Source organism: Pavona decussata, unplaced genomic scaffold, assembly GCF_977016875.1.
Source record: "Pavona decussata unplaced genomic scaffold, jaPavDecu1.1 SCAFFOLD_28, whole genome shotgun sequence".
NCBI lineage: Eukaryota > Metazoa > Cnidaria > Anthozoa > Scleractinia > Agariciidae > Pavona > Pavona decussata.
This window is the reverse complement of record NW_028145451.1, coordinates 1,167,359-1,186,156: the sequence shown is the minus strand read 5'-3', so window position 1 is coordinate 1,186,156 and position 18,798 is coordinate 1,167,359. Positions and strand designations below refer to the sequence as shown.

General features: G+C 39.1%; 1 protein-coding gene across 2 annotated transcripts; it reads right to left on the bottom strand.

The window, feature by feature from the left end:
• Positions 1-4,348: 4,348 nt before the first annotated feature.
• LOC146484996 (uncharacterized) lies at positions 4,349-9,322 on the bottom strand. 2 transcript variants are annotated; one of them, XM_085103888.1, is made up of 5 exons: positions 9,059-9,322; positions 8,420-8,545; positions 6,775-6,939; positions 6,227-6,286; positions 4,349-6,092 (listed from the first exon to the last, which is right to left on the bottom strand). In XM_085103888.1, the coding sequence occupies exons 1-5, from the start codon at positions 9,171-9,173 to the stop codon at positions 4,570-4,572; spliced, it is 1,989 nt and encodes a 662-aa protein (XP_084960014.1). In that variant the 5' UTR covers positions 9,174-9,322; the 3' UTR covers positions 4,349-4,569. The 2 variants fall into 2 exon arrangements, with proteins under 2 accessions (XP_084960014.1, XP_084960013.1); XM_085103887.1 differs by having other exon boundaries at positions 4,423-6,095.
• Between the last annotated feature and the right edge of the window lie 9,476 nt (positions 9,323-18,798).

The following is an 18,798-nucleotide window of genomic DNA, read 5'->3' as shown; positions in this document are numbered from 1 at the left end:
GAGTCATATCTCACCCAGCGTTTTGGTATTACGTTATAAAGTGGTTAAGAAAAGCCAATTAGATCTGCGAAAGGGAGATAACATGTTCATAAGTCGCACACCTTTCCAGGTCAAGTCGCCATTTAATTGGTTGAGATTTTGGATTTATATCAACTAAGCGGGTGCCCAGTTTTGAATGAAGGTAAACAAAGATTTTCAAAACAGGTCTTGAAGAATTTATGCTGTCTGTATTTCAAAGTTTTCATCTACCTAAAATTGGTGCTGTAATGTGAATTTAAAAATTAGAATAAATAAAAATGAAGATCATTCTAAGACTATTGGGTCAATCAAATACAGATACTTCTTTGTAACCATGACAGACTGGGGACTTTATGCCTGGCTACTTAGCTTTGTTCGAAGTTCTCCGAGAAACTATTGGCTACCGGTTGGAATATCTATATCTCCTCTCCTCTTCTTCCCTTCCCCTTTCCCTCCCCTCCCCTCTCCTCCCCTCTTCTCTCCTCTCCTCTCCTCTCCTCTCCTCTCCTCTCCTCTCCTCTCCTCTCCTCTCCTCTCCTCTCCTCTCCTCTGCTCACCTCTCCTTTCCATCTCCTCCCCCTCCCTCTAATTGGTTTGTTCGACCTTTTATCCTTTCCCCTCCTCTATTTCTTCTCCGGCATCTTCGCTCCTCGTTTTCCTCTCCTATCGATAGATACCACTCGTTCATGCCTTAATTGCATTCTAACCTCTTTTCTTGTTACAGCAGTTGCTTGCAAAGAACGCATTTTTTTTCTGTGCAAAACACCACAAATGGTACATCACCCCTTCCCCCGGCTCCTTCCTTCGAGTTCAGTGTAGTTCAAGGGTTTAAAATGTAAAAAGAGGTGGTTGGCAAAACTCATTGGTGTATGTAATTACAAAAGGGTAATTGATGTTTTCTTTCCCAAGCGCGCATGCAGCTTAGACCTTTTCTTTGCCGTCAAAAACAAAAGTAATAATAACAGTTTAATTTTACAGTTAACTCTGGGTGTGTAAGCGTTCATGCGCCCCACAAAAAAATGAATGCATTTATTTGATACATAATAAGAGACATGTCCACTACCTATGCGTTTACTATTAAAATTGTGCGGATGTAAAAGAAAGTACAAGAAACTATATAATTATGTTCAATAAAATAAGATAAAAAATAATTTATTCGCTTATATTGCGCATTTTCCATGACAAGATGATCAAATGCGCATTACAATAATCACAAAAGTACAATATGTATGTATATATATATATATTACGTGTGACAGCAGTATTGAAATGACGAATCCTCTATATATTCTATATCTACCTATCTACTATATTTACGATATAAGTCATTTTATGTCTATGTGTTTAACAGTAGGTGTATTACTTCGATTATAATAAGTTGTGATTAAAAGTAAAAATATATAATATAAAATGTAAAAACAAAAAATGTACATAAAACTACTTAAAAAAGAAAAATCAAAAAATCAATCAGGAGTGAATGCCATCGTAAAAAGGTGTCTTAAGTAGCGCCTTAAATTGGGTGATGTTGCGCAGTCTCGTAAATGTTCTGGTAAATCGTTCCACAGGCTAGGTGCGGCCATTGGAAAAGAACGATCCCCTAATGTCTTACATGATTTAAAACTTGGATGGCGTAACAATAAACTGTCATTGGATCTTAAGCCATACTTAGATGGTGTCCTCACAACCTGATAAGGTCCTTGATGTAGTCGGGTGCAATACTATGAATAGCTCTAAATGTGATGAGCAGCAACTTAAATTGGATTCTCAATCTGACTGGCAGCCAGTGCAGCCTCTTGAGCAGTGGCGTCATCCGACAATATTTAGACTCGTACGCAACTAGCCTAGCAGCAGCATTCTGGACGCGTTGTTCTTTACCTATTTGGTGCGCAGGGAGTCCGTACATTAAGCTATTACAATAATCAACCCTGCTCGTGATAAACGCGTGCACAAGCATCTCCGCTGCATCCCGGTGACAGGTATTTTAAAACTCCTAGTAACTTTTGATTCACCTCCATATAGACTCCGCCCCTCCAAGGTCCCAGTCTTATCAAGGTAACAACCCTCCTGGTTTTTTAACTTCCAAGAGCAAAATTTCTTCAAAAAAAATCGATAAACTGAAACAACACCACGTGCAGGAGGCATTGATGAATAACTTTCATGGAAAAATCAACACTGATTTTAGTGCACGGACTCAAACGTTAGAATAACATGCAAGCAGACTATCGGCTTGTCAAGGAGTATTGTGGGATGTATTTTTTGAGGGTGAGAAAGCCGCGATCATTTATACGAAATTAAAGGGCCTAATGACGTGATAATTATTTCACTGACTCCTTGACCTAAATAATGCTAACTCTAAAGTTAGCCCTAAAGTTCTATTTCGCGAGTTACAAGAAAAACTAAAGGAAAATAAACAAAAAAGGTAGAAAAAATAATTAAGTAGATAATGAATCGTAACCATTTCTTCTAAACCCAACTCCCCAATGCTTATCTTAATCCTAGTCTAAGGCTGACAAAAAATAACAATTAACAACTGAAAAACCGCAACATGACAACTGAGGTGTTAAAATAAACATTTAATTTTTCTATAAAGCCTTACAATACAGCGATTTTCATAGCAGCAATTAAACGTCATAATTCAGAATTCATCCTGACAAATTAGCATTGACTTCCCCTAACATGAGGGGTCCGTTTTTAATGGCATTGACTGACGTTTCCACAACCAGTGCAAAGGAAAGGGAATCGTCTTCCGAATCGAAAGATATTTCTCAAAATCATTAATAATTCACCAAGAGACTGGATATGTGTTGCTAATTACCAAACAATTTTGCCAACTTTAGCCTTGAATTTCTCCAAGAATTATTGATGATTTGAGAAACCATATCAAACACTCGAAAGTGTGTTTCATCAGATATCCAAACACCTCGAAGTCGTAAAAAAATTCTGCTGCGCCTCTTTTTTTTTTAGCCTACTTCTCAGTGTTTGGATATCTGCATGATGAAACAAGCCTTCTCGTGTTTGATATGTTTACAAAAAGGTCAGCTTTTGCAAGTTGTTAAAGGGGTCCTTTTCCTTTACTGCGCCTGTCAATCTTAATTACGGTGACAGCCGATAGACCGCAAAAGAGGCCGACATCGGGCCTTTCGACTCCGTTTAGCCAAACGTCTTTGTTTTCTAAGAGGTCCGGTGAAAAACGCTACAGTTGGTTGAGTGTTGAACTTCAGAGTTCGTATGTTATTGAAAGGCGCATGCGCAGCAACAAATAGCGGGGAAAATGGGACAATTTTTTGGCATATGAATAAAATCAGCATACAGATCAGTTTTGTTGCACAAGTGTGTTAAAATAAGGAAGGGATTAAACTATATTTCGATGTTAGTATCACCTTCATTTTTTTTTGTTCGCATGTGTTAGCTTTCGTTCGTCAGCTGACACCCCGGTATTGGCAGTCGCTTCCGCACCACTTATTTCATTATTTAGACTATGGATATGTGGAATAAGTGCTGTGCAAATCTTTTCCGTTCGTTAATGTTTTAATGTGTTTTTTGCTCGTGTCAGAATATAACAAGGAGAGCAAATGATGCCAATGCCCAATGCAAGATAATACGGACATGTGATTTATTTTTATCACATGAGAATTTAGTCATGATAAGTCGGTTAAAAACGTTCGATTCTTCTCTTTCCGTTGTTCGCCATCAGTACTTAATCATCAGTTCTCTAGTGCTACCTCACCCTACCACAAAACATTTCAACACTACAATCTGTTTCATATACTCTGGAACTAAATCCAAAATCTGTGTGTTCAGTTACTGAGTGAGATAACTACGGTTACTGTGTAAAGCAGTGGGTCGTTGTTTAATGTTTCAGTTAACAACTAGAAAAGAATGGTGCCCCTTAAGCCCAAATAACCACAGGGTTAAAACTTTTATTTAGAAATAGGTATAGGTTCCCTTGAGATTCTTTGCTAAAAGTTGAGCGTTTGAACTACCTCTCCACCCCTATCCTGGAACACTGGAGTGTCGAATTTATGACCCTTGCGGATTCAGTGTGTACTTAAAAGGGAATAACCCCCCCCCCCCCCCCCCTTTCATTTGAGAAATAAATCATAAAAATCGAATTTGACATCATCAGTGTTAACCGCAGCTACCAATATGTGCATTACCATGGAGACTTGAATTACTATGTGGTCATGTGGATTCTAACAGTAAACTGTCGGAATCTTTCCGCACTGATTGACTCGTATGGCCTAAAAGAGCAAAGACAGGCACCTGACACATGAAACGCTGGGGAAAAGATTGATAAATACTGAGAAGATTTGTCCATGACCTGCAGGTGGTTGACTTTTGCATTCATTTTGCATCAAAATTGTCTTCACAAATGATCATATATTTTTGGCAAACATTATGCATGCCAGGATAATTTGTTTCTTTATCAAAAGTTTTTCCTGGAGCAGGTTCCTTTAGTTCGTTTCCGTATCTGGGCCACCCAGTTCTACCCGTTATAAAGTAGAAACTAGAAAGAAGGTTTTGATAATGGCTTGGAGCATTCACCAGAGTTCATGGTATATTACCGTTATACAAACCATATCGCATGCTCTGTATGTTACTAGAGTAAGGCTGTCTGTATTGATAATATCTTGGGTAATACGGATTACTTGCAATAAGAAACTTCTTGGCCAGCCTATAGTCATTTCCATAGAGCTGATTACCAGTCCCCGGCCGGTTAACAGGCGATATCGCTACTCCGCCGTTATACGCTCTATTCAGCGTTTGGACAGCGGTCTTCTTTCTCAGCGCATAGTTATTTCCATACAGATTACCAGTTTCCAGGTTACCCGGCGCCACTCTGGCATTGTACACTGTATTTGGCGTTTGGACATTGGACTTCTTTCTTAGCCCATAGTCGTTTACATAGATCTGGTTACCGGTTTCCATGCTCACTGGAGAAGATGAGATTCGTTCGTTGTAGGCTTTATTTAGCGCCTGGACAGCGGTGTTCGCTTGTGCCACGAAGCTCCGTGCGGGACCTTGAAGTTTCTGGTAATCTTTGTGGTGAGTAATTTTTTGGATGAGTGTGAGCATGCGTCGTAGGAATGTTGCATTTGTACTGTGCATAATTTTGTCTTTGAGGTCATCGAAATTGATTGAGGGCTGACGAAGATTAATGTTGTCAAAGGCTGGAGCCACTTGTCCTTTGGTAATCTGTGGGCGCTTTACAAAAGTTGGGTTACCTTTAGTAATAGAAACCTGCACCGGTTTTCGGAACCCGTTTAACCTGTTTGAATCTGTTTTAATAGGTCTTAGCTCGTCACCAGGCCGCTGCCCTAGTGGATTCACCTTCGGTATGTTGGTTGCTTGGTCAGTGGCTTGATCGTCGATCCCAGGCTCCGGTGCGGGTGTTTGATCGATCGAGTCACTGGTGTTGTCATCTGCATCTTTGTCTGGATCGCGCATGTCAGCATGAGCATCATCCATATTTTCTTCCTGGCTACTCTTCCCATCAAGACTGGCAGGTTTAATAGCCGGTTTATTACCAATAATAGCCGGTTTATTGCCAATCTGCGGTTTGGTTTGAGCTGCGATCAATGTGTTCATGATTGATGGCTTATTCACAGGAGCTTTGGCAAAGTTATTCATCGCATTTTTAAGAAGGAGTGAAACCTTGTTTGGCGAATTTTGCGTACTCTTAAAAGGCTGAGGTTTTGCGTGCGACGGATATATGAACAGAGGTTTTCCAACAGCGACGGTAGGAGGAGCATAGAAGCGGGGATGAAGTGTATCAGGGTAAAATGTCTGCAGCAAGTCGTGCTGTGGTTTTTGCGCCTCGTAGTGATCATTATTTGAAGCTAGCCGTGTGTATTGATCATTGCTGTTGTACGCACTCGCTAGCTGTGGCTGTGTGTTTTGGCTCTTGTAGTCGTTATGATCCAAGGAAGTCGGTTCCGCTGAGGTATATTGTGGGTTACTCTTAAATGAAAGTGCCAGAGTTTGGGATTTGTGTTGATAGTCATTTAAGCTTGGTCTGGCCGCTTGGTTTCTTGGAAATGCCACTTGAATCGCGGGCTGTTGTACTGCCGATGCTGCTACGGAGAAAAGAGAGGGGTGATTAAGAAAACACATGGGTCTGACAGGAAGCGTTTAATTCTGTCCCTAGCATGAAGTAAAAAGCTATCACTTTTATGGCTAGATTTAGAGTGAACAACAGTACACCTACCTGGCACAGGATAACGATGAGGTACATAAGCCATCTTATGGGACTGGTACGTGTTGATAACTAAATAATGAAAAAACATGAGCAATTATCATTGCAGAGCACTTTTAAACTACAAGTTCCAATAAATAAGCAAAGGTAAGTTAGTATTGTTTTGTTGAACGGGAAAGAAATACGCAAAAATTAAACCCTTTTTATCGCTTATTTACCTATTTATTTATTTATTTATTTATTTATTTATTTATATATTTATTTATTTATTTATTTACGTTAATTTTACCGTTACCGTCGTCAACAGGCCATTTCCAACTAGCTTTGAAACTCATTATGAAAGTGAGGCTCGTGTAGGAAAAGAGACTCTTCGGGGGTGAGCACGGGCTCATTTCCCGAACAGCGACTGGTAATCTAGCCCAGGCTTCGTCCAAAGCAGTTCATATGCAGTTTATTGTAAACAAACAACCAAAACAAAAAATCAAAAACAAAAAACTATGCAGGAAGCTTCGCTTTGGCAATGAGGTTCAAAGCAACTCGGGAATTCCCTATTTACGTACCTTGTGGAATGGTTTTAGGCTTGGGAGCTTTCTTCACGACTGGTACAGACACCGGCGCTGTATAATGATAATCTTCGGTCGTAGACTTGGCGATCTCAGCGATATTGTCTTGGTTGACGTCATCTTCTGTTGACTTTGCAATGCCTGCAATATTGCTTAATTTTCCTGCAAATAAAGAGGTGGATAAAGTTGTGAGATAGAAACAGTAATAATTTAAAGCTTAAAAGTGCATGCAATCTGCGAAGGAAAAGCTACAAAACGATGGAAAGTTTAGCCCTAAATGATTAACTAGTGTTTGAAAATGTATCGTTAAGCGACTTTGCGTGTTAGCGAGAAACACCAAGCCCTTGGTTTGTCAGTTTATCAACTTGCGTGTGAAATTTAGAGGAAGTGTGTCGTTTTGTCCTACCTTGGTCTGCATGTAATCTAAATTTGGGCATGAGCACAGAAATGCCTTTCTAATAAAAGAAACTGCGTTGCTTCGACAGTGGAGGAGCGAATTTGCTCTGACGAAGGATTAGTGCTCGAAACTTCAACGGCTTTCGCTTAATCGCGCTAAGGCATAATGTTAAATATCAAACGCATTGACCTTGTCACCAACACCATGATCTGTTCCATAACAGGCACTGTACCTCTTGTCAGAGATACACCCTGTATTTACAACCCCACAGGAAAAGGGGCCCAGGTGACCCAAAGAAGACTTATATTAGCGGCCTACATTCAGAAGCTTGGAGACACAGACAACATGGTCACCTTAGTACGAGTACAAAATTGAGTACGAGTACGACTTTCAAATTTCCAACCAGTCACGTCTCGGAACTCTCTCGCTCTTCCCTGTTGTTTACTAGCAGATAAGGAGATTCTATAAACAAGATTCGTGTGACAAGTAGTAATCTAAAGCACGCAAACTGGATTTGAAAAGTCATTCTCGTAGTCAAATCTCACAGTTTTCATATTTCTGCTCTTGCCTTAAAACGAGTATCTTAGGAACAGCTTTACGATCGCCTGCTCTACCAGCAGCCGAATGAAAGAAATGACGATGATGGTGGACAATTTACCTAATCCTCTCAGTTGATATCAAATCAATCTATGTCTGGGTATGCGCACAAATTTGCTCACATTCTTGCCTGAACCTTCGACCGTTTTATCAGTAAATTAAAAGTTTTGGCCGCTGACCAAAAACGTCCAAGGCGCTGAGATTATCCTATTGGTTATTACAGAAATTCTGAATCGCGTTTACGGCAAACGCAAGATTCGCGTTTATGTTGTTTTGAAAACGTTGGTGCATAGACGAGACTAGTGCAAAATAATTCTGGCTTTTGATGCCAACACAAAACTACTCGATTTTACTGAGAAACTGAAAACAGCGAGCGGCAAATATGAGGTAAATATGGTCACGTGGTCATTTATGCCGTTTGCCGTAAACGTAGTCCTAAATCAGGCTAATGATAACTGAAATTAACAGCAAATGAAATTTGTCAAAATAAATGATCCAAACAAAAACAAATTTGCAAAGAGACCAAAGTTTCGTTTAATCCCTACTGATTCACCTGTTACGGGTACCAAAACATTGCCACCCACCCATTTTGGCAAACCTTCCCGCTGGTTAAGCCATCGTCTACGCGTTTACGAATTACAAAGTTACCTTGCCTTCCACAACCTCTTCTTCTTTCCAGGTATTCCCTTAGTCTGATAAATCCTTTCTTAAACTGATGCTCAACAAGTGCGCAGTCGGTAACTTCATCATCTAGTTCTGTGTCTCCGACGTGATCTGCAACATAATGGAATTGACTAAATGAGAAAGTGAACTCGGAGAGAAAAACCACTTAAAATGGTCTGAAAATTTTATTTGAAATACATGCGGGTAACCAAAACCAAAAGAATGTATTGGTCACTTACTTTTTTTTGCTATCGAACACATCCAAAGACGCAAAGTTAAAACCCCGTATAAGGTATAAATGTTTGGCTCCGCCTTCGCCAGTGTTAAACGAATTAATTACCGCGCGTTACCGGGCCATTAATTCTTCCTTTAAGAGCAACTTTAGCCAATTAAAGGGAAAGCTGAGGGAACTTGTGCGAGAATATATGCTAACTTGCGACTCTAAATCCGCCTTGCGGCGTTTATGTGGTTTCCGTGCATTTATAAATGTAGCCCAATAAGTTATTTCTAAGACAGGTTATGGTTGATTCGTTCTGTTTTGATTTCGAAGCAACAGTCCGCTACGTTCTGTCCTCTGTAGATGCGCATTCAAAACGTCAACATAATAGGTTAAAACTCACTTACAAAACTGGTTGTCATACATGGAAAAATCCGACTTCTTCCCAGGTAAAACGCTTCCAATAACATAGCCATTTACAGCGAAGAAAAGAGCCACGACCACCGCCCCCTTGGCAAACATGACAGCCAAATCGGCAACCTGAATTTTCACGCTTGTTTATAACCAACTGTCGGTGAAGATTCCAATCTATTTTAGACAATAAATCCAAGCGTAATCAAGGCAAATCGGCGAAGGAAACGACCAACGCTGGCTTTTTGGTGGAAGATGATTTCATCGATGTTTTGACACTTTTTGTCGCGGCAAATCGTGTTCTAATATAGACTGTTACGCCATTGATGATGTGATTTACCTAGAAACCGCGAAAGCAACCGCTCACCTAGTTGCTTGTCCGAGTTGTCTTTAGGTGGTGATTTAGAGAAATAGTTCACCGATATTAGTTTAAGACATAACAAACTCTTATAGTTTCATGTCTGGCAGACCGGATCGGAGGACATGTTCACTCTTTCCATCGCAAACGAAAACAAAAGCTGTGTTTCCATATGGTCGCAAAGAGCGCCAAGGGATCACGAAGCGATGTGAACCGTATTCTTCCTCCAACGTTTTGAGACAGTATATTTGAAACATTGTCGACTATAACTGACTATAGCAAGTACTGACACACCAGAACGATAAAAGTGAAACTCTTTTGTTAGTATCTGTTATTTAGAGCAAACACATTCTTTATTAAATATGACGTGAACTGCCTTTCTTTCAACTTGACATCTAAACCTTTTTCATAACGGACCAGATATTTTGAGGGAAAAGGGGGCTGAACAAATAACAGAAAAATTCCTGCAAAGCGTTTGCACAAAATTCATAAACATATGACGCGAAAAACAAATCGGGCCAAAAAAATAACCTGCATAACACCCTCCCCCCCTTTTAAAAATGGTACGGTCCCAAGGCCCAGATCCCCGCCCCTAAAATACAACAAGAAAAGAAAAACAAGACAACAATCTCGAGCCAGCGATGCCGTTTTTCTGACCATTATCCTGGCAGAATTTGCATCCGTTAAATCATCATAAATGTCGTCGGTTCGCAACATAGAAAGTGATATTTTCTACAGAGGCAGGTTTTTCGACATTTTGTTGGGACACGCGCACAAAGACAAATAGAAGCATGCCTTTCATCCTCGTTCCCAGAGCGTACGATCTTTTGGTCAGCGGTTGGATCGTAGGCCCTGGTAAGAGCCGTTACCGGATGTCGTGAATTTCACGGCATCCGGTAGCGCACGCTCAGTGTGATAAATTACCATTGCGCTTGCTCAGTATTGTCATTGCTCAGTACTCCTCAGTATTAGGAAGTAAAGACAAATGCGCAGAAGCGTAGCATTTTTGACATCAGGTTTTCGACAGCCAATGAAAAAAAAAAAATATTTTTAGATGGACCCAGAGCCACTCGTTCATTAATTAAAAAAAAAAAACGTTGGGGCTCTGGGGACGAGAATGCATGCCTTTGTGTCAGGTACATTTAAATTTTTAACGTTTTATTTCGTTATACAATCGACGTTTGAGGACGATTGCATTAACCACGGCACCACATTAGTGGTCGTATGACGCAATGCTGAGTAGGATGGCATTTTACTGCTTCTTTGGTGGTGGCCGGATTCTTCTTTCTGGGCCGGATTGTTCGAAATCCGATTAACGCTAATCCACGATTAAAAGTTAACGGAGGTTTTCATCTCGCTCATTAAAAATGATTTTAAAGGCTTATTTTTAGCTAATGGAAAAGAAAAGTCTAAGGCAAAACTAAGGGAAAAAAATCTTTTGGACGAATCCTGACGGATTAGTAAATATACTCGAATCAAAGTTCACGTTAATCCAGGATTAGCATAATCGGGCTTTGAACAACTAGGTCCAGATGTATACATGTACATGTATAACACGAAGCAACTACTTCGTTTTATTCCTGCTTTACACCTATTTCTAGACCTGACCCGCTTCATTTTCAGAGATCTGACCCGCTTCATTTTCAGATCATGCGTTGTAGGAGTTTTTCCCCTTTCCTATTTTCATTGGTGGGTTTCTGGCGGCGAAAATGATGACATCACAATTGGTACAAAGTTCCCCTGAAGGCCGGTTTTGCCCCGTGTATGAGGAACCAATGCGTTAATCTGTGCGAATCACTTTGTGATACCCATATATTTTACTCTAGCAGATTAGCCGCACACGCCGACGTTTAGAACTTCAAATGAATATTTAATTCAAGTTTTTGAACAAGTCACAAGTGGAGCCTTGAGAAACTTAGGCCATTCATTTTTCAGTGGCTTTCTTGTTGTTAGCTATAGTCGGTTGTGTTTAAGCTTTATTTACTGCGATTTTCGCATGCCAAGTTTTCAAAAAAATTAACGCAAAATAAGTTTACAGCTAATCAAGTATCCCAGCAGATCAGACTGTATTATCTTACACAAATTTGCCCCGAAAAGGGCAGAAAACGATGTGGGGACACAGATGACAACATTTGAAGTATTTTGCTTAGATGTTATTTCGGGTGCTCCTGCATAATTGACTCAGAGGTAAATTTCGCTCGACTGGAACGCACCGGCGAGGGCTCAGATCAAACTCAACTTCATCCTCATATCTGTTCTAGTTGCGCCTATTTGTTCAAAACCCGTGGAATTTTTAGCAACTCATTGCTGCCTCCTACCTCCTTAAACAAACTTGCAGTTTATTGTCTTTCTATAAAAAAAACTGATATCAGTTTTCTGTATGGATTTCAACTCGTCGCTGCCTCCAGCCTCCTTAAACAAACTTGCAGTTTATTGTCTTTCTATACCTGGGCGGGGAGGCCGGGGGCGATTTTTCCCGCGGCGACTTTAAACCTGAAAACATTTTTTTAATATTTGCGCAAACGCCATAAAACTTCAGGACTTTTTGAGAAATTTAACAGGGAAAAATTATATGTGGTCGTTAAGTGTTCATTGACTTTCATGTTGCCACGGCATACAATTTTTGACAGGCAGCTTTTTCAGAAAATGAAAAATCCCTTACTTTTCTGTTTTTAGGTCAAATAAGTGTTTCTTTAATGGTTAGATTACTTTAATGGTTTGATTACTTTTCGCTCAATTTCGGTGCTTTCCTGAAGTTTGGGGGGAAATCCAGAAATCCAAGAGGGCGGCTCAAAGATGGTCGCCATTTGGCATTAATGACGCCAGTTACCAAGTCAGATGACGTCATCACTTCCCGTCGCGGACGTCAAACGAAACATCCCTGGACGTACTATCTATCCTCCCAGTCTCATTGTCATAGCTTTTATAGTTGCGAAGTTATGGAGGGGGTGGGGCGGTCTAGATACGGTTAAATAATAGACTTCACAACATAAGACGAGGCTGATCAGTAACCTGCATAGCAGTCATTTCAGGGAACACGAAGAGCGAGTAGAAACAATTTAGGGCGTATGGATTATTTGAAGTCAAAACTGTCATACGAAGAATTCTAACGTTGTTGCCTAAAATATTGCCACAGGCAAATTTGTTCCTCTGGAGAGATTTAGTAATAATAGCTGCAAGTTATCTGATAGGGAATGGCATATTTTATTACGTCTCTTTGCTCCCGGAAATGACTGCTATTCAAGTCACTGGTGGACAAAAACGTTTCATTTATTTTGAAATCATTCTCCTGAAATATAATACACTGAATATGTTACACTGAATAATTTCACCAAGGTCAAAAAGTGCATAATTCAGTTCCAGTTGTATAACTCTACATAGTTTCTCTTGAGTAACAACAATATAAAATCTTTGAAATATCCCCATAAAAATCTACGCCTTCACGAATTAACTAATTTCATCGAAAATCGCTAGCACTTTTGCTATGGTTTACAAGTTAACCAAGGTCTCTGGTTTCTTTCTAAACTGATCAAGTATTTAACAAGTTGGCAAAATCAGCAAGACACAGGACAACCTTATTTCACAGGAATCCACATAACTCTGATAAGTAGATAAATTATGATCATCAGGTCATCCGGTGAGTGTAGTCCTAAGACGAACTATTTGAGGTTAAATTATTGTTTTTACAAGTCTACTTTCATTTTTAGTTTTAGTTTGGTGTTTATTTAATTTTAAACCGTTTAAAATTCAGTGTTTAACTTTAATGATGAAGATTCCTGTAAACGTTTTCTTGCCTTTCATTATTTGCTGTGAATCGCCTCAATCGCAAGCTCTTGGTAGCCTAACACTTAATTAAATCTAGTGGTGAAAACACACTGATACGAAACTATTGACCTTGGTTAACTTTAAATCCTACATCAGTACAAGAAGATACAAAAAAGAGGAAAATGAGCAGTACAAGGGCCCTCCCTGCACGCCGTATAAAATTTTGACACGAATTCGTTCATGAATTCGCGATTCCATGCTGAATGATCGAGGTAGACTGTTCTCAAGGCCACTCACGGGGTGTTAAGTACAACCGAAAGTTTCACCTCCTAAAAAGCTACTGTATCGTAAAGTAACTAAAGTTGCCTCATTTTCAAACTGGAAAAATCCCTTCATCACCTCCAATTTACTCATGGCAGTCGTAATCCACACCAGTTTGGCATGATATCGATTGAGATATTCTCCTCAACAGTAAGTCTTCACGCATTGTTACTTGATAGTGAGGAGAATGTGATAACGACATATTAAAGTTGACTGTATCATTTTTTCCTAGATTTATTTAAAGAAGTTGGGTGCTAATTTCTTAACCAATTTTTGGAGTGAACGCTTGAGGAATCTTGTTGTTCTATTTTCATTCTTACTAAACTCCAGCTTTAAAACCTCGTGACACTGTTCAATCATAGAAAACGCCCTAAAGAAAAAGAAACAAAAATGTAATTGATTAAAATATGTTTATAAATGTAAATTAATAAAATAAAAATACAATTATACAGCCGCTTTCGATTAACTATGATTGCTTCACCGTAAGACGATCAAGGGTGTTCTTAGAAACCTTCGAGTGTTCCTTCCTTACTTACTTCTTTTTTTCCCCTTTCTTTCTTTCCATATAAATGTCTCCTTCTATACAGAAGATTCTTACATGGGTCAGCAGTAATTACAACAATCAAGTTAAGAAATAACAACATCTACATCAAGATCGATTTTTCCAGTTTTTGTTCCTTCCCCGTAAAAGACCAATTTCTCTGATTTCAATTTTATACTCTGGAGATAACGTGATTTGCATTTCACAATCGATTTAACCACATGATTACATGTAAACTGAATACACTCAGCGAGCTTGTGAAAAAACACCAAATATTGATTTAGACACTTACCGCAATGAATTTGAGCAGTTCTTGTCGTTAGGTAGATTATTTTTAAGCGTTACATATCACTCTACAATCTTAAAACAGTCTGTTAGTAAAACGTGGGGCTTGATAGCCCAATCAAAGACAGCTTCTACGTGACGGCATAACGAAACGCAAGAGTTCAAATATCGTTTAAGTTAACCTAGTGGCTAGTCACTACTAGAATTGCATCACAATTTTTTTGTAAATCTCCTTTAAGTTAAATATTTTTCGTCGTGCCTTTGAATGAAGCTACTAAAACTGCATCAAATTTTCCAGTAGATCAGTAGAATTAATTTATAATATAATTTTTTCTCGTCTATGAATAATGCTTGGTTTTTTTTTTTAATTATTGCATAGCAACAACCCCTTCTCAGAAACTTCAAACTGAAGTTAAAACTTATGTTGGGATTTTTGTATTCAGGAAAATTGAAACAAAGTGTGACCCCCGCTTGAATACAGACGGTCCTCTGGAACCAGCCATGAACTTCACACAGCGACCCAGTATATTGCCTGTCACCCTAACAGGTCACGGTACAGTTAACTACCGGTATAAAGTAACCCGGCCTGTATTCAACAGAGTTGACGACTGTACCAGTGTGCAATGCCTTTTGAGTGCATACCGGCAGACCGGGATAGGTTGACTGCCACGACTATACGGGCCTCGGGAGCGCGAAAGTAAGACAAGCACCAAGTGGAGCGCGCGAAACCCTCCACTCAGCTTGGGGTCATGTGATTGGCAACTATCGGCCACCTTTCCGTATAAGATGCTATTTATTACTCATAGTTTAGAGTTTGGTTCCGTCGAAAGAGATGTTGCAGCCTTAAAGGAACGTACTTTGTTGAATATGAAAGCAAGGATTGGGCGCTGGCGTGCTAAGTGTATGTATTCCCGCCATTAGTTTTGTGTTTGGTCCAGCTATGCCGGGTTTTTTAAGACAGCCCGTAGGTCATTCCTTCTCTACAGAGAAATCTGAAGGAAATCAATAGGATATCTCGTTCTTGACTTAGATGTGGTGATTTTGAGGTTTTTATGCGCTAATACTTTTTATATAACTTTATGTGATATTTACCTTGCAATTGCTGTAGTAAGTAGCGTCTTTGGGACGGTCAATAAGCTGTCTAGAAAGGTTAAAGATACTTTTGGTTAATAAAGATCTTGGGAATATTTTTGTTCTACTGTTGTATTCAGTTATGTATGGAGCTTTATCACTGGTTTAGGCAGTGGATAAAAACTTACGATAAACAGTTTAGCAAACACTGAAAGAAGAAAGAAAGGCAAAAGAACTTCTGACATTTTATTTTTGATATCCATTTCCCAATGTCTGTCGACTTTTAGTTTGGCTCGACCTGGAATCCTTTGTTCGGTTTGACTGAATGTTTAGTTCTGCATTACTATATACAGCTAAAGAAAAATGAAGTAAATAAGTAATTAAAATTTATGGCTTAGTCCCGATTTCAAAATAGGTACCTAGTACCTAGATGAGTAATTTCCACCTGTTAGCATTGTTTAATGCTGCTTTTTGTTTGTTTTGCTGTCGCTTTGACTAATTATTATTTAATGTCAATTTTCAATTCAATGTTATTTCGAAGTGAGCCCTCTCGATGAGTTTTTTTTTTCTTTTAGGGCAAACTTCGACAATAAAATATGTTTGTAAAATAAATAGAACGTCTGCGCACCCTTAATAGCCTTTTCAGAATAATCCCTGATAACTGGGCGGCGCTCGTAAGACAATTACTTTTTCCCTGTGAGGGAGATTCCGTTGCTTAGACAATTTCCCGGCCTACCCAATGAACCTGAAAATTTGATAAATCTGCTTCAAATTCTACCTTTTTGGGAAACACACATCTCAGTAAGTTAACAAACAAACCTAAGATTCAATTCTTGTGCACATTCAAACTCACAGTGCAACCGCTTCTCTCTCCAAAATATGCCTTACCAAGAGCCCTCCTTAAACAAACTTGAAGTTTTTTTAACCAATTTACTACCAGAGACTCATTCAGGAAAAAAACAGGCTACAAATGACATCTATTGCTCGCGACTTAGGCAAATTGTAACCTAAGAGCCTATTAAAGAAACACTTTGCAGTGTGGAAGATAAGCGACTCTTTCATTTCATTTTTATTTCCATTCGGGTATTAATTTCACACAATTCAAAATTTTGAGATAGTTTGTGAATGAGAAAACTGGAACGCCATGAATTTTCGATTTTTCGAGCTCAGTCCCGTTTCATTCGATTGCATGATCTACTTTAATATATGAGTCCTTTTTGCTGCCATCTTAGCGGGCCATCTAGGAAACATTCATTCGGATCATTAATGCGAGAGAAATGAAGCTAAGCTTGAAAGTATACCAAAATGTGCCATTTATACCACAACAACAGATAGTACTCGTTTAAATGGTTGACCGTCATACATTCGTAAAAAAAACTTACCCATGTAGATGTTTTTGCATCACCTAACAGTTTAAACACATCGTTTCCGTTTGCTCAAAAGACAATTTGCAGCCATTTGGTCTTGTTCGCATTTCTCCGCATGCCTTCAAACGTTCAAACTCTTTGAAACGCGAACGGGTGCGCTACTTTTTCCCGCCAAAACAGCTGGTTACCAGGTCATCACGGTAAACATTTACATACGCGCAGCGTTGTTTTGATAAGCCGCGAAAATGTCATTTTTCCGTAATGCAACTTTTCGGCTTAAGATGGATGCCCACATTCCCTCGGATTAGTTAAACGGCAGTCTAGATGTTATTTTTTAATGCATTTACACTCGATTGAAGAACGTTGTCGTGTGCAAAGTTTAAACAATCCGACCTGATGGAGTTATGGGGTGATCCAATCACTAAGTAAGACTTATTCAATAAATAACTAAACAAATAATGTTTAATGTACTTACTTACCACACTCAATCTGTTCTCTTCAGGTATTTCTACGTATTGTTTGAGTCGATTTACAGCAGCATATTATCTAAAGCAAAGAGTAAACAAACAACGATGAGAAACATGAAGAATTGATAATCCTTATCATTTCTTTGTGTTGACAACCAACTGTAACTTTATATAAGCCCCAGAAAATGGGAAGTTTCAATCTTTGATCTTTAATTAAGATAGTTGACAAATAGCAAGCTAATACCGACAATGGGTGAACACAGTGTTGTTAATTAATTTTCCCCATAATCCGGGGCTTTCAAAATAAATTTACTATCTATGAACAAGTTTTAAATTCGTTTACTGAATGGCCGACTTCCTGTGTTCATGAATCTCTTTTGATTTTACCTAGTAAAGCTATCAGATTCGGTGAATATTACTGTGTAACTGATATAGTAGAAGGGCAAAGAAAATTCAGTGGCGCAGTAAAGAGCATGATAGTAAAACGAGTTTCGGACAGCAAATGAGTGTTTCATTTTCAAGTGGACCAGTTTAACTTTGCAATTCAACTGTTAATTGAGCTTAATTGGACATCACTTACCCGCCTCATCGGCTTGACAGGTCAGTCCAAATAGGAGCCTTTTTCCTCGTTAGATATTCACTGCCACGATCTCAGGCCAGTGTCAACTACACAACTCTTGGACGCACACTTACACGAGACCTTCCGACTATAACTTTTTAGTATAAATCTACTAGTGTTCTATCACGAATGCCGTTCTCTGATTGGCTACGCTACTCGCTATCTATTCTGTGATAGATGGTGAGTAGCGGTTTTCAACAAAATGGCGGCCGCTTCGTCGCGTTTTCGAAGTGCCTGCGATGAGGATATAGATAATTTACCTGTTTAGTTTTGAACGACTAGTAGATTTATACTAAAACAATTAGATTATTCGCTCTCGATTTCTATGCATGATAGCTGATTTGGGCTGCGCCCTCATCAGCTATCACGCGATAGAAATCTCGAGCTCATAATCTAATTGTTAAATAGCTCAAACACTTCCATAAATCTTCAAAACTTTGCGTTTTAAATCCTGGCAAACTCTTGGAAGACTTGTACACGGCCTGACAAGTTTTTAGAGACCAATTTCAGTTGTTTCAGTTCGTAGAAAAACAAACGACGAAATGGCCGTTAAGAGTATTAACTATTTGAGCCTAGGTGCGCATAGGTGAATAAATTTTTGAGGATACAGTTTGTCTCTCATCAAATCATGAATAACCATTGTGTAAGGAAATATCTCTGCATTGATGCGTGTTTCAGTTCAGCATTGATTAGCATAATCTAAAATATAATTAATGCTGAGATTTTTTGCCACTTACGAAACAAAAAAGGCGAAAAGGAGGCATCGCAGGACACAGTCGAAAGGTCAAAAGGCCTTATCGCAGTTTTCGACGCCATTTTGATGAGTAGGCAAACACGTCTTGAAATAACAGTATTTGAATGGAAATCTGATGTCAAATATTTTCATAAAACATCGCTTCTGAAAAATTCATGAATTGGAAACGTTTGGCACTAGGAAAAAGA